The sequence below is a fragment of the Daphnia pulex genome, chromosome 2, assembly GCF_021134715.1.
Source record: "Daphnia pulex isolate KAP4 chromosome 2, ASM2113471v1".
NCBI lineage: Eukaryota > Metazoa > Arthropoda > Branchiopoda > Diplostraca > Daphniidae > Daphnia > Daphnia pulex.
In genome coordinates, this window is record NC_060018.1 from 6355886 (window position 1) to 6378445 (window position 22560).

Here is a 22560-nt window from a genome sequence, read left to right on the forward strand (position 1 = left end):
ACCGGGACCAGTTGACTATAGAGTTTATATACAGTGAGCTGCGCTCGACTCGCCAGCAGCAGCTCACTCGCGCTCGTCGCTCTCGCTCACACAAACAACACACAGAGACAGACAGGGCAACAATATTTTAAAAGTGCACGTTCAAGTTAAGTATTTCTTTTTCTTTTCAAATTCAAAGAGAAACTGCGCGGGAGAAATTCGGTTATATAGAGGCTTAGGCATTTCGATCGCCTCTATAATTTGGAAGCTTTGAAGAAGAAGAAGATGGCTATACATAGATTTGATGTCTAATTACCGCGTATACTACACGCCGTATTATATAATAGCAAACTGTTTGATCGCCGTGTTGCTGGGTTTTTGATGGCGCTCTTTGTTTGTTTTTTTTCTTTCTGTTTTCATTTCGTGAAAGGAAAACACTGCTCAGTCTGGACAACGAGGGGGATCGCAACGATGTAGGTGTAAGCCGCTGGGGGCAGAGAGAGAGATTGCTGCTGGGATATACTACATAGGGGGGATGGAGAGACGAGAAATAAGGAGCAGCAGGAAGACAAATATAAGGAGCTGTAGGGACCCCGATGTTTGTGCTGTGTTAGCGATTCAGCGTTTATGTTATAGCCGGGGCTGCGCTGGCCTATACGCTCGTCGTTGTACCTCAAGCAGAGAGTTGCTCTCTCCCTTTTTTTCATCCTCTCCTTGTCTTTCTCTATTCTTTCTTTCTTTCTTCTTTTCTCTGCTGTAGTATTTACCTATAGACCTTTTTCTTTCGAAGAAGAATAAGAGGACAGATGATTGGAGGGGGGAGGAAAGAGAGAGAAAGAGGGGGGGGGGGGGGGGGAATTGTATGTTATAACGTCGGCCGCAGTTGCTGGCCTCGCCGACGTGGGTTTCAGGCCGGTCTCTCCCTCTCTCTACACGATGCCCAGTGGCTCCGAGTGTTTCCCAAAACTCATTGCGGGACGTCTCTCTCTCTCTCTCTCTCTCGTCGATGGGCATCCATCAAAACCCAAATGAAGAAAAACAAGGTTTCCCGTCGTGTACAGCAGGTATATATCAAATATATTTATTCCGGCTCGGCGCGCTGTATAGATTTCCCCCCTCTGCCCAGCAGCGGAATGGGCTTTTTTGTTTTTCAATTCTTTTCGTCGCTCGAGTTTTGTTTTTGTGTTTTTTACCTTGTCCTTTTGATATGTCTGCTGGTCTACATGTGATTTTCTGACTGACATTCGTCCAAGGATTTCAAGGCTAGTATTATTAGGAATGGATGAGAGCCGATGGCAAGAGTGCTGTGTGCGGAGGGCATGGATAATACATACACACACAGAATAACCAGAAATACAATGAGAGAAAGGCCATCCAGCGCAGAGACCCCAGCACAATGGTGTTCGCGGCTAACAACACACCTGATGCGGATTATATATGTGTGCATGCTTCTGCTTCTGAACATTTTGCCTTTTTTTTTATTTTATTCTATTTTTCCACGTGCTGCATATGGAGAGAATGTAAGTAAACAATTTTTCGCTACCGACAATAACAACCGGCCATCCGTCATGCAGGTCTGACATCTGCGGCACACATAGACATGTTGTATATAGCTACGTGTGTATATATATATATAAACTTATACGCAGCTATGCAATGCCGTAAATCATTCATATTCGTGACATAACAGTGTATAGATGTCTGACATTGTGTACAGCGCTTTCTTTTTATTTATTGCCCCTTATCGCTATTATATTATATTATACCGAAAGGCTGTAATATTACGTGAGCAACCTGACCAACCGGACAAAGAACTCAGCATTGAGACTTTGTCATTCGCCCAAAACGGTGATGTCGATTGTGCTGTCGGCATAAATTGGTTGTGACACACAAGTTAAATAGTATACATCCGGGAATGTATATATATGTATTCCATATAGTCAATGAATTAGACGCGCATCACAGAATTCAACGAATGTAATATAGTATTACGCAAGCGCTAACCAGCAGTGATTATCGTCCACAAGTCGAAATCAAAAGAATTAAGAACCAAATGAGCTGATGGAGACTTTTTTGAGGCCGATGCGCCATCTCGTCGTAAAAATATAGTCGAACCATCGTATTATATATGATTTCCCAGTCAAGCATATAAAAACCGGCCTAATAGCAAATAAACTTCTATAGAACATTGTACCGGTATTATATAGCTCCGGTAGCCAATAAAATGCGCTAATTACCAATGCAATTAAACTCACGCTACCTACTAGTACTATATATAGTAATACCAGCGTAATACCAGAATAGCCGCAGCTATAGCCTACTCGGTCTTCCACAGCACGTATTATATTATATCCGTTTCATAACGCGAGCTACCACACCGCTATACCTATATATACGTACTATACAACAAATAAAGTGTTACGCGATATAGACTCTGTTCTTATGACATCGAGCCTATATATACCTGTGATTCCTGTATTAAAACGAGTTGTCTAAGCCTAACCAACTGTAAGCGCAGTGAGACGGAAATTCTAACGCCTCGGTCGGCCGAAAAAAAAACAACTTATTTTTAGTACCTGAAAACCACCTAATTGTCTATATAAGAAAGAAAAGAATGATTCAGCAGGATTTGGGAAGTTCTCTCACGTTTTTTTATTTTTATTTTCTATAGGGAGACAACGAACCGATGGAGTTAGAGAGCGGCGACCCTACAACATTTTCCTATAGTAACGTTGCATTATTGTGTACATTCGATTGCGGCCATTTATTAAACTGTCGCCACGCGGAAACCCAAAAGTTATTCCCCGCGTTTCCTTTCCGTAGCTGCTGAGAGTAATGTGACGCGGATAATGTCGTGGAAAATTCGGCTCCTAACATCCGCGAGATATCTCTAACCAAAACGTATATGAACGGCCGGTGGAACCCAAAGAGCCGCAAGAGCGGAAAAGGCGCACCACCAGCACTAGCAGCAGCAGCAGCAGCTGAATTTCAGTTGAGGGGAGAGGACGAACGCGGCGTCAAGCGTGAAAGTATATACGGCCAAAGTAGAACGAGGAAAACAAAAATGGCTATTAAATTAGTTCTTTATTTTATTTTTTTAAAATTCTCCTTCAAAGTTGAAAAAAAAAAATGTTCAAAAGGAAAACGAAACAAAACACCAACGGACTGTTACTAAGGCGAAAATTTAGGAAAGACTAACGAGTCTTTTTTCCTTTTTGTTCTTTTCTCTCTCTATACACGGATTGGGAAGATACGTCAAACTTCTTTTTTTTTTCCAGTAGTACATACGTATATAGACGCCGGCCGCGTAGAGACCAACAAGTTGTGTGTTGGCAATGGTTCCCTGCTGTCTGCTGGGAAGCGGTCGGTATATTATACTGTGGGTCAAAAATCCCCCACCCAAAAAAGAAAAATCAAATAGGAGAAGAAAGAAAAAGAAAAAAGAAATAAAGCCTAGCTCGTCGTCTCTCCTGTGAGCCTTGTCATCACCACAAGGTAACCAGAAGCAGCAGGGTACCGTCCGTTTGCTGTGTGCTTCTATACATACGGTATATAGCTGTGTTGGATGTACGGTTGCCAGGACCCGCCAGGACCAAGACAAAAAGGCCGTGGTCTCCTGTGTAATATAATTCCTCGATTTTATAGAGCACTCGCCCCAAATACTATATCGCCGGCTCCTATCGCGCAATAGAAGGTGATGCCTGCATGCCTGGCGACAGGTTAGCGGTCGGTTTGGACAGTGCCTACTGGTTCTATTAGAGATATCCTGGCTGCACTTGTACACATGATATAGAAGCCAGATTATCTCCAAACGAGGATTGTCACCGTCGAAGGTCTATACATAGTATATATGCTATTGCTGCTGGCTCTGCTGCTGCTGCTGTTTGAGTCGCTGCACCCACCAAGAATGTACACCTTGAATAATAATTGAATAGTTATTCGCCCTTGATGCGATGCGGAGCAGATAGAATATATACAGCAGACGAGCCAACGTTATTTGTTGTTGTTGTTGAGTTTGTGTCACCCATGTTTGGTCCTATATATCGGGGGACGACACACACGCACCAAGGGAAGTTACCAATCAGCTCTCTGATCAGTCTCTGATGCTCTCCTTGATATTTAACAAGTCCGAATTTATTTTTATGTCATCGGATAAGGAAATACACCGAGCCAAGACAACAACAAAAAAGAAGAAGAAGTTGTTGTATTCAATTGTTTTGAGCTGGCAGGGCGCAGCAAGTCGAGAGAACCAATGCTGGAAAAAAAAAGGAAATTGGATGTGCTTAGAGAAACAGACCATGTGACCACATTACTATACTAGTCGTGCATATACTATAAGACGGGCGACCAGACGGAGGGGAAAAAAACTGGAAGAAGAAGAAGAAGAAAAAAGTTAGTTGGAAATGTTCAGATCTATAAACTTGATTGACCGTCTGTCAACGAACGACTCGAGCTGCGACGACTGACCAGCAAAAGTTCATCAAACAGTGAAAATTCCCTAACCTGTTCGGGTCGTTGCTCGTCTCGTCTATCGTCTTTCGTGAGTCTTTTTCGGGGAAAAACAAAAGGGATTTGAAAAAAAAGGACACACACAAAAAAATGGCCATCAGCAGAGCGAGCGGATGTTATTGACCTGTCTATTGAAAGAAATGTTGAACGAGGACGATGCGCGATAACTTTCTCTCGGTTTTTTTACTTCAAATTCTGACTGCTGCTATCTGCTCGTGCTTATATATAACTCATTATTTCTTGCTTTTTCTTTTGCTCTTTTCCTGGAATGAATGTATTTTTGGAAACGGATTAGATCCAGAAGGTTGTTGTTGGTAGCCTCCAACTATAAACGTAATTAGAAACAATTTATTTCGAAATTGCTTATATAGATGATCTGTTGGGGCCGGGGATTTGCGTGTTTGGCTTCAATGTGCTGTGTGCAAGACTACAGGCGGCGGCGGTGGTAACAAATTTCTTCTTCACCACGCAAGGTGGGATTTTCCTGGAAGCCAAAAAGGGCCCCCCCCCCCCCCCCAGCACCTGCAGCCTCAGCTATCAAACAAAAGGCGGACACCAACAGCAACGAAAATAACTTTCCGATATCAAATCGGCAAACCGAAGCCTTTTTTCACTTTGATTTCTGGTTCATTCCAGATTATATTCCCAGCTTATTTCCAGTTAGGTCTTCCCACGCATTAAAATCCTAAAAAAGAAAAAAAAAACGACACAAATTTATATACCTTGGTGGTAGGTTTGAAAAAAAAAACTTAACAAAATCCGGTTACTACTGGATTTTATTTTGTGAGGTAGGTTCTTCCTCTTTTAATAACTCGGCTCCTTGAATTGCTTCAGTCTGCTGGCTACTGTTGAGTCCCTGGGTACAAAAGCGCTCGTTGTCCAGCCACCAGAACGAAACAGAAAGAAAGAAAAAAAAGGACAAGAAATCATTCAGCGGAACTCTAGCGGAAATCATTTTCTATTTTTTCTTTCTTCCATCGACTGTGCCCGCCAACCGGGACATCCCCCATAGCCCTTTTTTCTTTTATTTAATGAAAGGTTTTGAAAGAAAGAAAATAATAATAATTTACTTTTTTTCCAGTAGCGTATCTACTGTATATGTAGTCATTTGAAATATAAGAAAGCATACATTGCCGCTGGGATATATGCTGGTGGTTAATGGTGTTGAGGATCATCTTTGGTCGGGATGTTGCCGACCTCTTTCCCCTTTTCGTCTGTGATGGCGCCCGTAACAAGAAAGAAAGAAAAAGAAAGAAAAAAAAACTGGCCATATGTATATAAAATAATGAGACACTTGGACATGCGTGCCACGTCTCCAGCATCAGCCAGCAGCGCACACACTAAGAAAATATAATTCACTGCCGAAGGATTTTTTTCCAGAGACCCCCTCGGTCGATGAGTGAATAGAATTCATCCATCCGGGATGCGGTACCTACCATTGACGTCACTGACGTTGCTGGACGCGTCAGATGGACATCACAGCGATAGACCATCCAGTGCCGGCCCAAATGATGATCAAAAGTTTGTTGCCATTCGGCCATAGAGAAGAAAAAGGAGACAAGGATACCACAGTTTCCCCAAAGCTGATGGCAACGGCTGAAAACTTTTAAAGATTTTTTTGTTAAAAGAAAAAAAAAAGAAAAAGTTTTTTTTTTCTCCTTGGAGAGGAAAGCGTGTTGCGTCATCGAGTGGAATAGACGATGCCTGATGCCCGTCATTTCCAAAAAGCCAAATAGGAAAAAGTTATATAGAAGAAGAAAATGGGAGATAATGGGCGCCTCACGCAACACGAACAGCCGATGCTGTAACAGCTCAAAGAACGGCCCCCGTGATCATTTTGACTGCACATGACCAAAAATAGGGGCAGCCGGTTGGCGGCCACAAGCAAGGCTTAACTTATTGCAGTTCAGTTGTGTGTATTACACAGTGGACTGGAGTGAAGGTCGGGCCGCCGGGTATGAAAGGGCCATTTATTACATATACATTTATTTATTTTTCCTTTTTTTCTTTTCTTTATTCTTACAACATTTATAATAGCTCAGCTATAGAGCCAACAGCCAAGCCAGCCTAGCTTATCCCTTTTATTTGCTGTGTCTCGCGTAACCTTAAATGCGCTTATATACAAAGCCGGCCCTCTTTTAGTTCTTCTTATCCAACCGCAGGTGTTGCGTCACCGTGTTCTAGATTGGACACGTCCAAGAAAACTATCTATACATAATGAAGGAGATAAAAGATAAAACCCAAAAAGAAAAAGAAAGAAAGAATTAAGATAAGGAACGCGACCGCCAGTTGCGCAACCATCTAAGGAGTTTGAAAATGATGACGAGGGCATATTAAAACAGTTTTGTGTTTGTTGAGAATCGACGGGGTCGTTGGGAAGGGTCGAGTATTTGGGTACGCCGAAATATACAAAAAAGAATGAAAAAGAAAATCAAAGAGAAAACTGTAAATACGTAATAATATGAATATATTATACTTTCTTGAGTCGAGCTATAGTCTATAGGAGCAGCTACATATAATGTAGACGAAAGCGTTTTTGGGTTGAACTCGCGGCCAATAGATTTTTCTTGGTTACCTACGGGGGGGTTCAAAAGGCTGGGCCGGATGGCAACTGGCAACAGCACAACACGTCGGTGTATATAGGCTATATACACAACTATTAGAGCTGCTAGGTAATATCCAGACAAAACCAGACCCAAGTTGTTGTTCCCTCCCAACAACAGCCACCACAGATATTCGTGCAAAACCCCAACAAAAAACCTTGTTGATATGGGTCGGTTATAGCATAGACTGTGCCCGGCTCCTCGTTCCTTTCAACATTTTAGTTTCGGTTCAATTAGCAACACTGAAAGGAGGACTCGGTGGATGGCGAAATCCTTCTCCCGACGACACCGAATAACATCTGGATGTGTATAATAATATTTCGTTCTACGGATTTAGAAAATGAAAAAGAGTCAAGTAATTTTACTCTTGTAAAAACCTTGGACATAAATATTCGTTTATTCCTTTAATTTTCGCCATTGTATGGCAACACGCAGCAGGTCGTTGAAAGACATCGGATGTTTGCTCAACTTCATACTTTATGGACAAACACAATAAATAAAACGAGAAGTTCAAGAAAAAAGAGCCAGCTGGCCTCGGCCATATTACGATGGGTTTTTTTGATCATCATTTCGTTCAATGGGAGAGGGCGGATTGAGATAAGGAGAGTTCATTGGATACGAATCTATATATTTTTGTATTTTTAATATTTCCGTCATTTAAGGCATCAATGCGGATCGGGCGCGCTTTTTGTTGGCTCCATTTTTTGGGTTTTTAACGACCGAAAGGATTCATATTACTCGATAGGAAATTTCTCTATTTATTTCCTCCTCGTACATTTTCGATTCGGAAATATCAAAAAGAAAAAAAATTTTTAAATATTTTATTAAAGATCCAGCAGAAGGCATCACGCTGGCCGCGTCTCTCGACATCCGTGACTCGCACGGTCACGTACGCCCGTCGCTGGAGCATTGAGCCGGCCCCGTCGAATGACGTCGGTTGGTGTACGCGGAGGAGCGCACATCGACAAAACATTTAAACATTTTACCTATACAGCATTTCCCCTTAAAAAAAAACATGCTGTATATACATAACTGGAAATATGTTAACTCGATACTTAATTTTGAGTTCCATTTCTCCTCCGTTGCCCAGCAGCGCAGTCGATCATAAAATACCAAACAGCAAACGAAAAATTTCGTCAGCCATCAGTTTTGGGATTTTCCTATTTTTATTTTTGGGTGGGTATATAGGCAGCGCAGTTCAGGTATAAGTATAGGCCAAACATCCAGAAGAAGAAGTCAAGTCACCGGGCAACGGGTACGATCATTCAGAAAAGGTTTTTGGGTTTTTCTTTTTCTTTTTTTATTTTAACAACTCCATAATCTTCGCTTTATCTGCTGTGTGGGTCCAATTTTGGGTGTTTCAGGATTTTCCAGACGGACAATGCTGCGTGCGGCCTTCACGGCATTTCTGATTAAGCGGATGAGATTCGGGTAACTAAAGGAAGAAAGAAATAACTGGCATCAATGAAGAGATAAGGAAAAGATTAAAAACCTGCTTGGCGCTTTTCATTTCGTCTTCTAGATTCAATCAGAGAACTAGATAATACAACAGCACACTTGTAGACTGCAATTATTTTCTTCTCCGTTCAATAAATTTTAGTTGAGATATATTCCCCAAATGACGAATGACGTCATTCGCCATTTCTTTCTATGTGTTGGCCTATTCTGCGTGCCGTCAATTAGGCGGGGCAATCATCAGATCGATCTAATGAGAAACTCTCCCGAGCAGAGAGCTCTCCTCGATGATGGCGATACAATCGACGACGACGCACGCAACAAGAGAGAGAGAACGTCCTTCAGGGTCCTTGAAAGAGATCAATGCATGCGATCAATGTCGACTCTTTTTTGTTATCCACTTTTTCTCTCCTTTTTTCAAATATCACTTTGTTGGCTATTGTCAAGAGAGAAAGAGAGAGAGGGATAAGGTGGTATAGAGGGCAGATTTCGGTGTTTGGGATTCGTCTTATTTATTCGTCTGGTTTCAAACGCAGAATCGCCAAAATGAGAGAACAAGACAAGCGAGAGAGGAGAGAGATCATTTTGAGCCAGGTGGGAAATAAGAAAAACGAGTTTCTTGTCATCATGCCTCCGAGTTACAAACAAGAGCAAAAGAAAAAAAGAAAATAACAAGTCAAATATGCGATCGTCGATGCAATTATTTAGTCGAGTCTCGGTGCGTCTCTCCTTTTGATGATATCCATCCGCCCAGAAACTTGTAAGTTGCATCCCTTTGAATCGATTCCCCTCCAATCCTTTTATTCACCTGGTTTTATTTGGTGAGGTTGTTTCAATTGTTTTTTTTTGCATAAATTAGGAAAGATCAATGGATTAGTGCATCACCTGCAGCATATCAATTTTCTTTTCTTTAATTTTATCTCTTTTTATTTGAAACTTTTCCCTTTAATTATTAATTTTTCTACCTTGTAAAAAATTGTCTGGGACGACAGGTACAAAGAAAATATTTCTACAGGATCTTCTATTTTCTATCCATTTATTTTGTGTGTATAAATATTTCCTTCGCAAGAAAGTAGAGAGAGAGAAGAAAAGAGGGCCGGATGAATATGTACAGACGAAGATTTAGAAGGGAGAAAGGCGGCTATCGTTCCAGGTATATATACATACTATATCTTAATATTTGATGATCAAATGTAAAATATAAAAAAGAAAAGATCCTCCGACGTCATTCTCTTTCTTGGCTGGAAGCTGCTGGCTGGCTGACTGGCTGTTGCTAAGCCGGCCATCGAGAGAAAACCGCCGTTACTTATTGCCATGAGTCTAACGAAAAGCAGCCCGAAATAGCAACGCCGCCAGCTCTTTAAGGACCAATAAAATTTAAAAAAAAACAAGAAAAACCCCAACTGTTGGCCGCTAGACAAGGGCGACCTGAGCGATTCCAAAAAGAGAGAGAGAAGAAAAAGAAAAAAAGAACACAAACGCTCGGCCCCAACAGCCAAAAGAAAACAAAACAGGTTGTCCCGCGCGGAATCAAATAGCGCGCGGCCGTGCGCACATTTCGTTTGCTCGCCTACTACCAGCCATCCACTTTGCACGCAAGTGTGCGCACTTGACTTGGCCATTTCTTTTTGTGTGCGCTGTTTGTTTGTACTCTCTCTCTCTCTTTTGAGTTATTGTTATGCACACAACACTTTGGTCTTGTACACACTAAAATGTCTATATACTATGCATGTAACATACAAGAATGGTCAAAGTCAACAGCACCTTTCTTTTCTCTTGTTGTTGTTTGATATTCTTTTGGTGTTGTGTCTGAAAAGTCCTAAATGTAGATATTTGGTCGGAGACCGGTTGATTTATTCACCCGGTGCGCAATTGAATATTGATATCAACAACCTGTCGGTCACACGCCGAGGGTTTTTAAATTATTTGAAATTATTTTGGAGTGTCAGCACATGGATTGAAGAGTGCTGGTCAAGTTATACACAGTCCCGTTTTTTTCTTCTCTCCTATCTGCTGCTGCTGTTGGCAGCACAGTAAAAGTAATGTTATCAACCGCAGTCATTTCGTCATTCCCGCTCTCTAATTCTATTTTTATAATGGTGACCATTTTCGAAACGAATACACATTTTTATTTATATTCTAATATAAAAGGGATTCCAACAACATCTAAACTCTGAGTGTGGTCTGGCGTGGATCCGGGAACTGATCCAAACAGCATCTTTGTATTTTTAACTCTTTCTATATAGTAGCTCTCTATCGATTAACATAATCTAAAGAAAGAACAACATTTATACCGTTTGACCCTTTTCTTCTTTTGACTTGGATTTTGGATTCTGTTTGTTGTTTTTTTTTTTCGGGTGAAAGTTGGGCAGGAAGGGAAACGAACCCTTTATATATATATTTTCGTGTATTACACGCGAGCGATTTGGGAGTTGGCCATGTTTATATTATACAATACTATGTATCGATTTGTTTATCTCCCCGAAAAGAAATTTTTTCTTTTACAAACATTGTACAGGCTATACAAATACGGAGAAAGACTCATTTTCTTTTTCGAGGGTACATGCGCTGACCATTTGTTCGAAAGACAAGCGACCAATAGTCTCTCTGCTTTCGGGTCGTTAAAATAGGACGAATAACCAAAAAGAAAAGAAAAAGAAAAAAAAATTACAATAATAAAATACAATGTCTTGGGAAAGTAGCAGCGTGGCCATCGCAACGCCAAAGGTGTTGTGCCTGTTCGCTTCCAAGTAATTTCTGTAGAAAAAAAATGGAAACGGAAAAATGCCCAAAAAATATGACAATGTATATAAGACCTCCTCTTTTGCCCACCTACCGACCTCCCAATTAAATACTATAAAGTCTTACATCTTTACAACGAAAACGGTTGACCAACAAGACTTTATACCACTTTGTTCTATCGTTTTATTGTTTGATACACATCTTCTGTGGCCTTATATATCGGCATGAATTTTGGGTGTACAAGGAAGAGAGAAATAATCGCTAGGAATCACGCATCGATTCGTTGATGGAATGTTTTTGTTCAACTTTTGGTTTATTGTTGTTTCCTTACTCGCAATAGTTGCAAAATAAAATAGAAACTCCAAACGAAAAAATAAAATAAAAAAGAAGAAGAAAAATAATAATAAAGAAGAAACATTAATTCGAAATGTAGACAATAATTTACAAAAATGGGAGGTCGACCGTCTGCTGACGCAAAACGGTGTGTCCTACGCGATCGTTAGCACGTAGGCCAGCAGACAAGAGTATATTCCATTGTTTCTTATTCTTCATCGCAACAACGGGTTGCCGGGTGTACAAGAGTATAGTAATGACTTTTAGAAAATTTTTAATCCGCATCAAGTGAGGACGAAGACTCTTGATAAATGTGAGAGTATATAATAATGCAGTATTTACGGGAAAATATACGAGTTTACAGGCAAGTTAGGCAGCCAGCGAACCGAAAACTGACGTCTTAGATATGCCAGTCATCTGCGTCTATATTTATCAACCCAAAATTTCCTTGTATGGAATTGAGAGATTTCAATGGCTATTTTCGTGACTGGTCCAGTCCCGTCTCCGACGCCAGTATCACCACCTGGTCGTCAAAAAGTATCAGAGCCGAGAGCGGAATATAACAGAACAGAACAGAAATGAATGCAGCAACAACAGGTATTTTCTTGGATTGGAAAAAAATCAGCAGCCAAAAAACCGAAACAAAACCAACAACAAAAAACAGACCATCTATTTACACGTGTCCAAGTTGCGAAAGAGACGACGAAAAAAAAAGATAAAAAAAGGACTGATCACGACCTGTCCAGTGCAGCAATCGTGACATCCAATTCTGTCCCCGCCTTTATTCCCCCGGTCTTATCACAGTCTCTCATCCGATGACAAGGAACAACGGCCACTCTGAATAAAAACAATCGACGCAAAGATAGAATTGTTGTGTGTGCCATTTACTTATCGAATATGTATATATGTAGACGGTTTCCCAGACTTTTGTGCGCTGGGATGCCCATCGCGGGATTTTAAATAAAAATCGCGACCGGACCGCCAGCCACGTATAAATTAAAATCTACGCACCGGTGAGCGAAGTCCACGTCTATGAGAGCGCGGTCAGACGTCACCGCAGACGATCCGGTCCAATGTGCGATTCATAGACCCCCAAGTAGACATGACATTGACGGATGAGATGATTAGTTGTCTCGGCCAGCAGCAGAGTCGTTGCAAATTGCATTCCTAGGTGCAATATAACCGCAATGCAGACTTTATCCGAGGGGGGCGTTAACAGAAAGGTCGTGCGAGTCCGTCTTCAGTATCTGTCAGGGCTTTTTATTAACGAATAACGCCATCATGTAAAACCGCCGTGAGTACGTACCTCGTGGCCGGAAAACAACAACAACAACAATTCAAATCCAATTCGAGTTGCACTCGTCAATAAATGTAATTCCAGTCACGATTTCCTCCTCCAGACGAAACACCATTTTCTCTTCTCTGGCTATTTGGATAGCCTGCGGGCACAATAGCGCTCCTCCTCTTGCGTCTGTTTAAAAAAACCTGGCTGTCTAAGAAAAAACTCTTGTCGGAATTGTTGTGTGTAATCTTTTATTTTGTTTCTCTTCTCGTCTCGGGAGTCGTCCTTTCAAACGACCCAACGAGTGACGATGTCTATTTATAGAATAAGGACCGTGAAGAGATTATAGGCACAGATCGCACACACAGACTCACGCCGGTGGCAAATTAAATCGACAATGTTAGGGCGCCATAAATATCATTTTTGGAATAAGCGCCCCGAGCGACGTCTGATCTATAGAGTATCTCTCTTTGCCTATTTTCGTGTTGTTGTGGTGCGTTTTTATTCTTTATGCTGTTGGGTTTTCCAATTTTTCTCTTGCTCTCGTCGCTCGTTTTTCGTCCTTGCGCTGCTCTGACTTTTCCCTTCCGCTATACTACATCACCACTCGGCCATCAACAAACGATCTCTCTTCTGGAGAGGCGGGACGCGGGTTACATTTTCCAAACGTCATCGGCAACTTAGATATAATCTCTCTCAGGTGAATATGTTAATGTTTGATTTTTATTATATAGCCAGTTATTGCGTTCGGCTGTTGTATACAGGGGCGACCATATAGGCTGAAAGCTGAGACGTTATTTCTAATCTGAGAGCACAGCACAGAGTTCTGGATCATTCAAGCTTTGAGACTTCACGGTTAAATTTGTCGTATAAAATTTCGCTGGGATGGGATTTTTTTTAAGTTTTCGGAAATAACAAATAAAACACGAAATTGATTTGAGATTCTTCCTGGAGTCGGATATGTATACATCCTTTGCTGATTGTATAGCTCTTAATAATGCGGTTATATGGCTCGCAAATTAACAAATTGCGGACAAGGATATAGTAGTTAGCAGGAATAGTCGTGCAGTTCAGTCCGATGGCTATAGTAAGTTTTTCCTTAACACGTGTCCCGCAACGTGAATGTGAAGGTTACTAGCTGCTGGAGTTGTTGTTACGGAGCTGCGCCGACGGAACGATTTGGAACGGTGCAGACGCGAGGACATTGTAAAACCATATCATCAAGTAAATATAAAAAGGAAAAGACAGAAAACCTAAAGGCTGTATTGTCTTTGTCTCTTGTTTCACGAGTGCCCAAACACGAAAAGGGTGATCGATTCCGATTCCCATCTGTCCCTCGGCAAATGCACGACATGGGCGGTGCAAACATTTCATTCCGACCCCGGTGGCAGAATGCGCACAACAACAAATGTTGTTCCCTTTCGATGCAGGAATTCCGAGTCGCATTATTCGCCGGCCGCGATCCTGTCGCCGGTGGTTCACCTCCAAAACAGCTGGACTATGTGGAATAAAAACCGAAACGGAATTTTTTTTTTCTTCTGCGGGAAGGTGATCGACGATTTCGAACCAGGTGAAGAAAGAATTTTTTCCTTGGGGCTTTTAACCGCAATGTCAAAAATAACTTTGTCGATCAAATCTGAAAGAAAAAAAGATGGCCTCGTTGATTAATTTTTAAAAATATTGACAGCAGCAGCAGCAGCGGTTTGGGTTTGGTGAATATTTACCATCAGTTACGAATGTGTATCCATCCAGGTGGAAATCATTGTTTTGCCAAGAAGTGACCTCATTCTGCTACATTTCAAACGACAATCGATTTGACAGGAAGGTGAGACCTTGAAATAGTGTCTCTTAAGGTCGAAAATATGTTTTTGAGCGGAAAGCTCGTCTATACCTTTTATAGATATGGTGTAACGCCAGCCCGAAAGTTGTCTTTTTAAAAATCGTCACAAAGAAACATAAAAAGAACAAACAATCCGGAAAGTAATGGCTTCCATCTCTGATTTAGCAATTTTGCGCACATGATCGATAAAATTCGAATAGCCTATTACAGAACATTTGGTGCATGTGTTCTTCGCCTGCTGGGGATCTACTAGTTGAATATCTGAGAAAATCGTTATCATAAAATAAGATTAGAGACAAATAGTAACCCCCCCTGAAGCCATGCTATTCGTTCACATCGTTGAGTAATATAATTCCAAACCAAAAGCGTGCGCGAATTTAATTTTTCTTATCAGGATCATCGTCTTGGCTAGATACATTCATATCTAGTGACTTCATTTTATTATTATTACTCGTACGGTTCAGGTGTTTTGGCCTACCTCAATCGAAATGTTGTGCGAAGATTGAGCTGAGCAGCTAGCAAAACAGTGAACGTCCAGCCATCTATCGTCGATGGGATTAGTGTAAAAAGGCAAAGTTTGAAAAAGATAAAACGAAACCAGTTATCAATGAAAAACTCGCACGTACTTTATCTTCAATAAAAAGGGGCAATTTCAACGGATTTCTAACACAAATGAGTATATCAAAACAAGAGATTATCAACTGTAAATAAACGCAAACCCGGAAATTAAACAGACGGCAGAGGATTTTGTTTAATTATTTTCGACAGCCAAGGGAAAGAGAAATGGAAATTGACCTTCATTGGAATTCGGGTTTCAGCTGCCAGATCCCTTGGTTGTGGACATCTCTTGTGAAAATGCACAGCTGGTTGAGGAGGGCACGGAAGAGAGGAGCGCCCCGAAGGGGTAGCTTTCCGTCAAACTCGCTGAGGATATCGGTCGTTGTCACTTGGCCAGGTGTGACACCACGAAAGGCCACAAAGGATCGAATATTTTCGGTCATGGTGTGGTAGTCGACGCCCGTGGCGAATTCCAACGGAGCCGATTGCGTTTCCAAGATTAGCGACTCTTCCTCATTGGCAGATCGGAAAGAAGAGCCTGCTGCACAGTCATCTGCACTGTTGCCTGGCAAGCCCAGCAACCGGTTCCTCGCTTGCATTCGACTGAGCAAATCTTGTGAACTGAGAACCGCATTCGAACTTCCTGGAATCGGCAAATCAATGGCATCAACAGCTCCAGGTGATTCTTTCGACATTTCCGCATGGTGTGATGAAGTGCAAGCGCCGACAGATGGAAGAACGGATTTCTTTTTGGCACCAAAGCGAGGCTTCTTCCTGGAAACGATCAAATAATACCAAATAATAATACATAAAAACGCTGAGAGCTTTGAGCAATTTTGTACGTGTCTGTAGGGCCTGCAGGACGGACAGCTCCGCTTGTTCCAGTCCACGTAGGAATTCCTGCTTCGGCTCTGTAACAATTACGGCGAGAACTCTTTAAAACTTGGACCTAGAAGACACACCAATTGATTAGATCAAATATTAGAACGCCGTAATAGAAATGTCTTACAGCTTCTTTTGCGACTCGCTCCGCTTCACCTTCCACTAGCGCATAGTCTGGATCTCCGGCATCGATAATACTATCGTGGCGTAAGGCACTCATTACTCCTATTATCAAGGAAAACCAATAAAAAAATAAGGCTTGGACAGTCGTCAAATTGAAAAGGATAATGCTACCTGTCTTGGCAAAGAGCCGTTGGAGAACATAGTCATCCTGGTTATTGGATGAAGTGGATGGAGTGCTGCCATCATCCAAATCGACAGCGACTGAATTGTGGCTACTCATTTTAACAACGTGTTTCACTTTCGCACCGTCAATTTTAATTCGCTTCTTTTCCTTCTTTTCTTTGGCTTCTCGTTTCTTCCGTCTCCGCTTTTCCTCTTCCGTCTCAGTCATTTTCGTCTTTTGTTTTTCGCGTTTGTCCAGCGATTTCTTCCATTCGAGTTCTCTCTTTTCCCTTTCCTTTTTCCACTGACGCATCCATTCGTCGTCGCTAGGCTTGTCCATTATGCCGGATGGCGGCCCGTCGTGCGGATTGGTCGCCACTTCCGAACCCGTTCCCGCAAAGATCGCTTCAGTCTCTGTGCACTGGTTGTCGGTATCTTTCAGAGTGAAGAGTTCGTAGAGGTCGTTCGATTTGAAGAAACGTCTTTGCTTGGGATCCTTGAGCACACGATTGGTGAGATATTGCTTGAAAATTTGGCGGTGGTAGATCTTTTCTTCGATGGTGCCAGATGTTAGTAAACGATAAATGGTGACGTCCTTTTGTTGGCCAATTCTCCAGGCGCGTTCACGGGCTTGAGTGTCGGTGGACGGATTCCAATCGGGGTCATATATAATCACTCGATTCGCACCTGTTCTTGACGGACGAGAATTAAATTAAAAATGCATAACGGTACCAAACAAGAGCAAATACGAGCAGACCTGTCAGATTCACACCCAAACCTCCAACACGTGTCGTGAGCAAAAAGACGAAAATATCTGCCGATTTGTTGTATTTCTCAATCATGGGCTGCCGTGATCCAATGCTGGTAGTTCCATCTAATCGTAAATAGTTGTAGCTTTGCTGTCGTATGAAACACTCCAAAATATCCAACATCTAAAAACACGGTTTAAATTAAATAACAAGTCACACACATGTACGAAATTTATCTCGACACTTACCTGTCTTGATTGAGAAAAAAGCAAAACACGGTGGTTCTGTTCTTTCCAGATTTTCAATAGAGATTCGACGACTAATAATTTCCCTGATCTTTCGACACATCCAAACTGTTTCTTGGGGTCACTCTCGTTGAACTGATCGTGTATCCATTTAAAACATTATTTTTATGTTTTTATTCTCTTTATTCTTTATGAATTACCTCTTTCTTACAACCAGGAGGTCCACCGTCAAATAAATCCGGGTGGTTGCATATTTTCCGCAAGTTCGTGAGGCCGACAAAAATTTGCAAGCGTCCATCAATGATGCTCTTGATTTCCCCGGAATCCAAATAAGTTTGATATAACTGCCGTTGTTCTTGAGTTAAACGGCAAAACAACACCTGCAGTTGCAATTGTTAGAAAGCATCCAATCATTACGGCAAATGTTGTATCCCACCTGTTCGTTTTTGTCGGGTAATTGGAGATGATCTTTGACATCAGCTTTCATCCTGCGCAGAAGATACGGATTGATGGTATCCCTCAAAACTGTAGCGCACTTGTAGGCAGTAGCCACTTGAACTTGAGATGCATTAGAGTAACCGCCTAGGTTGGAAAATATCTGATTTAATAGTTTGCATTTACCCAAGATTATCTGCAGTTTTACCTTGTGTAATGGGAACCGCGAATTGCTGTAGAAAAATTGGAAGGGTTCCCAACTTTCCCGGGAAAACAAAGTCAAACAGCGACCAAAGTTCCTTCAAATTGTTTTGCATAGGAGATCCACTGAGAATGAAACGGTGAGAAGTGCGGAACTGTTTGACCACCAAAGTCGCTTGAGCATCCGGATTACGAATCTTGTGTCCCTCATCTAAGATGACATAGTCCCAATCAAGTTCCAGCAAACGTTCAGAGTACTGCGGCACGCCTGTGTACGACGTAATGAGCACTCCATTGCTCGAATTGATGGATTTGATAAGGGCATCTCTGGTACCCGTGTGAGAACCAGATTCGTGAAGTATTGCAACTCGAATAGGAGGGTACCATTTGTGGAATTCTTTGACCCATTGGTGCATCACTGTAGCCGGAGTAATGAGGAGAACAGGACCAAGTCCGCGATAACTCGATAGCCGGGTAAGCAATTTGCTATGTGCCAATCCTGCGAGAAATGCTACTACCTGAATGGTCTTTCCCAATCCCATTTCATCACCGAGAATGCCACCACACCTTTGCAACCTCAACTCGTACATCCATCGGACACCTACCTATTTGAAAATAAATGTTGTAACTTTTTTAATTTTATTGAATAAATTATAAACTGCTTTTGACCAACCTTTTGGTAATTATAAAGTTGATTCCAGATGGAGAGAGGTATTCGATAACCACCTTCGAATTCTTCACAATCTTCATTTTCTGTTTCGAAATGCGGGAGTACGGCTAGTCTTTCTCGGAAGTCGTTGATATTTCCATCGTCGACAATCCGGTCTGAAGTTTTCTTGGACTTTCTCTTTTTTGGTGTTTCTTCATCCTCAGAATACTCCCAATTGTCGGTAAATTCGTTCGACATTGACTGTGTGCGACCTCTATATTTCAGCTGCTTCTCAGCAAACAAAAGAACAACAAAAACGGGGGATAGGTGAGAGATGGCGCTCAGGTGGGCGGACCTTTCCCTTAGACACACCAGATCTCTTTTCGCTCTCGTTGTGCAAACATCATGTCGGATCCCGAACAGTCAAGCGATTCTAGCTCAAATTCTAGTAGTTCAGGCTCCGACTCATCAAGAAGAGGAGGCGTAAAGAAATTTCGTCTCTCAAGTGAAAAGTCAGCTAGTTTGGCCGACTGGGTCGTATCGGGTTTAGATGACACTCGAGCGAAAAGTGCTAGAGAGGCCTTTAGACCCAAGCTAAAGAAGAACGCCGACCTGCTGATCAACCCCAATCTAGATGATGCATTCTACATCCGGCTGAAGGCAGTTAAGTCATCTTCGGCAGCCAAGGTCAACATCGACCCAATCGAGAAAATCTACAGAAATCAAACCTTCAAGATCCTTGACTTAGTCAAGCCCATCATGTTTCTAGCAAGTCGGCTCAAGAAAAAGAAGAAATCCCGAGCCGACGCCAAGGCGGTCAAAACAGCTCTGAAGCTCTGGGCGGTGGTGTACCACGACATCACGAACGCGCGACGCCGCAACATTCTGGCCCAAATCTACCCGCAGAATATTGGACTGCTAGACGACAAAGCTGTCCTGCCAACGGGTGGAGAACACCTCTTCGGTCCGAAGTTCACCCAGGCCCTGGTCGAGCAAGTGAAAACTCTGAACGCTCTCGAAAACGCGGGAGCCCCTCGCGCGCCCGGATCTAAAGGTGGTCATGATCAACGCCAATCGAGTCGCGATTTCAGCCACCCCCCTTCATCTTCAGGCGGTCGCTATTCCAATTTTAAAGGATCTCGGTATGTCCAATCTATTCTCCTTTCCTTTTATGGGTTTTTTCTCTTGGACGCATAGCGCGTTTTTATGTTAAATTGTCAAGACCGGCTTTCGATCGGTGGAATTTATCAACGGTGGCCCCATATCTACAACTAAATTCTATTTGTGATCCCGTCCAATTATTCGGGAGCGGGTTGGCTCACCAAGTTGAACTTGATTGACTCATACTTGTCGGTCTCAATTTTTTTTCCTATTTTTGAAGGCCTTTTGAAATTCCTTCAGTTTAAATGGGGGCGTTTTCTTCGAATTCGTGCCCCCCCCCTCCTTCGTTTTAAACTCAATGTGATGGGCGTTCACCAGACTAGCAAGGGGAGTGGTAACCTTCCTGCGGAAGAACGACCTTCGCCTCGAACTTTATTGGGATGAGATTTTAATCTCGGCGCACGGGTATAGAATTGCCCCAGCACACTTCCGTGCTCTTCGGATCCCCTTAGATTCCAAACCGGATGATCATCTGATCAGGTCAAGAGAGCAATTTACGCTTTCGGCACGTTTACAAGAGGCTCTTAGAAATCCTTCTTGGGTGGTTTCAAAGGCAGATTTTACATCTGGCCGTCCGCTCAGTTTTCCCGACGACGGATTTGTCCAGGGCGTCGGATGCATCCTTTTTAAAGAAGGGAGGGGGGCAGTATGAAACGAATAAGGACTAGGAAACTAGCCGAGATTGCCCTAGCAACACCACTGACCTCCCGTCCCTGATAGAGCTAGCAACGGAAATTCCGCTCCTTCTCTTCCCATCCAAGTAGGCTGATCTCCCCGTTGGGGGAGGGTCATCCATTGACAGGAACGAATCCATCTGTTTTATCGCTCGGTGGTTCTCCGGAGTTGTCTGGAAGAACGAACCTTTCCGAAGGAAATTATCGAGCTCATACTGGGAGCAATTCGATCGAATACGCACCCTGCATACCAGTCCGCTGAGGTCGCTTGGAGCAGTTGGTGTAAGCAACGGAACCACAACTCTCTGTTGTCTGGCGTCAAGGAGGTATTAGCTTTTCCTTGTTAATTTTCATTCCAGCAAGAGCTGCAGCACGGTGGGAAGGAACCCTCCGACAACTATTCGTATGAAAGAGTATTGACGCCTTTTTAGACGAAATGCCGATTTGGTGGCGCATCCATGTTACACAGTCCAGCAGGGCTCCCACGAGCTCCAATTTTCAATCAGGCGTTGGTAACTGTCGACCATCAGGGGGTCTTATCTTATATCTTATTATATCTGATTATATCTTGCTTTAAAGACACAGTCAATGTCGAACGAATTTACCGACAATTTGTAAATTGTTCGAGCGAGCTTTAGCTCGCGATGAGCAATTTGGATTGTTGGGGGAATGGAGTGAAGACATTGACTGTCTTCTAACCACCCATCCCGCCCACTTCATTCCCGTTATCATTATATTATTTAACTTGAATTAGGTGCAGCATCTGATTATTGACGGCCCACTAATTCCTCTTTCCTTCTATCTTTTTGCTAGATACAACAATGATAGCCGCAGATCCAATTTCGACCGTGGCTCACCCAATCCCGCCAATAAAGGCGATCAGAACAACAACAACAAATAGGCCATTTGAACCATGGATCACCTTACACATTTTCCGTTAAGCCAGATCCACAGTTTGTTTTTGCTTCCAATTCTGATGTGTCTAAGGGAAAGGTCCGCCCACCTGAGCGCCATCTCTCACCTATCCCCCGTTTTTGTTGTTCTTTTGTTTGCTGAGAAGCAGCTGAAATATAGAGGTCGCACACAGTCAATGTCTTCACTCCATTCCCCCAACAATCCAAATTGCTCATCGCGAGCTAAAGCTCGCTCGAACAATTTACAAATTACTGTCATCAGTATTCCATTCTTTCTCAATTTCTTGTTTCCTCTTTTTTCTTTGAAGGCCCCCAGGCTTTTTGGGTTTTGGAGATTCTTCATCACTTGGAACATAATCACTGTCGGATTCATTTAAATTATGAAATCCTTTTTTTGATGATGTCTTGGTTGGTGATTTTGGGGCTACTCTTTTAACTATGTTTTTCCCCGGGCTAAGGTTCACAACAGATGCAGGGCTTTTGAGGGTTTTGCCCTTTCTAGTTGAAACTTTTGTCTTTACATTTTGGAGCTTTTCTTGTTCCAACATGTATTTTTCAAAGCTCGTCAACTCAGTAGTTTTGCCACTGGAACCTAGAACAGTGCCAAAAGGTGTCATTTGACCAAGCCGGACCATCTTTTCCTTTTCTGTTTCTTTCCGTATCTTAAGTGGCTTGTCAGCCACAGTTTTTTCCTTGTCACCATCTTTAGAAGCCAATATTTTCTTGGCATTAATAACTTTCTTGTGACGTTCTTGTTCCTCAAGTGCATCGTCAACTTGGCGTAGAATACTTTCTTCAAATTTTGACTGATCATACACGGTGATACCCAGAGATCTCAATTCCTCTGATTGATTCTCGAGAGCTACACTTTCGATAATATCACGATTGATTTGAAAGTTGGGCAAGACTCGCGGGGTCTCATTTTCATTCACAACGGATGCAATTACACTCTCTGGACTTTCGTTAGGTTCTTCCATTTCAAAATAGACCGACTGTCAAGTCAAATCCAAACATGATCCAAATTCCAAACTCTCTACTTCGTCTGCAGTAAACTCAAGTAAACC

At 42.3% G+C, this 22560-nt stretch overlaps 2 protein-coding genes and 1 long non-coding RNA gene across 3 annotated transcripts; 2 read left to right on the forward strand and 1 right to left on the reverse strand.

Moving 5' to 3' along the window:
• The first annotated feature begins 9573 nt into the window (after positions 1-9573).
• On the forward strand, positions 9574-9985 carry LOC124205438. The gene is made up of 2 exons (XR_006879315.1): positions 9574-9699; positions 9761-9985. It is a non-coding gene; the product is annotated as an uncharacterized LOC124205438 (long non-coding RNA).
• Positions 9986-15344: 5359 nt separating this feature from the next.
• On the reverse strand, positions 15345-22534 carry LOC124209768 (DNA excision repair protein ERCC-6-like). Its single transcript, XM_046607946.1, has 11 exons — positions 21748-22534; positions 18772-18984; positions 18106-18703; positions 17899-18044; positions 17663-17842; positions 17466-17597; positions 17226-17400; positions 16478-17155; positions 16311-16408; positions 16144-16250; positions 15345-16075 (listed from the first exon to the last, which is right to left on the reverse strand). Exons 1-11 carry the CDS (start codon positions 22471-22473, stop codon positions 15541-15543), a joined length of 3588 nt encoding a protein of 1195 aa, XP_046463902.1. The 5' UTR covers positions 22474-22534; the 3' UTR covers positions 15345-15540.
• Positions 19127-21668, forward strand: LOC124209811. The gene is made up of 2 exons (XM_046608008.1): positions 19127-19889; positions 21396-21668. Exons 1-2 carry the CDS (start codon positions 19153-19155, stop codon positions 21481-21483), a joined length of 825 nt encoding a protein of 274 aa, XP_046463964.1. The 5' UTR covers positions 19127-19152; the 3' UTR covers positions 21484-21668.
• Positions 22535-22560: the final 26 nt, after the last annotated feature.

Coding starts and splice junctions, on each gene's coding strand:
- LOC124209811 (XM_046608008.1), top strand. CDS start 19,153: ATGTCGGATCCCGAACAGTCAAGCGATTCTAGCTCAAATTCTAGTAGT. Junction 19,890..21,395: donor TCCAATTTTAAAGGATCTCG/GTATGTCCAATC, acceptor TCTTTTTGCTAG/ATACAACAATGATAGCCGCA.
- LOC124209768 (XM_046607946.1), bottom strand. CDS start 22,473: ATGGAAGAACCTAACGAAAGTCCAGAGAGTGTAATTGCATCCGTTGTG. Junction 18,704..18,771: donor AACTTTATAATTACCAAAAG/GTTGGTCAAAAG, acceptor ATTTTCAAATAG/GTAGGTGTCCGATGGATGTA. Junction 16,409..16,477: donor ACGGCTCTTTGCCAAGACAG/GTAGCATTATCC, acceptor CCTTGATAATAG/GAGTAATGAGTGCCTTACGC.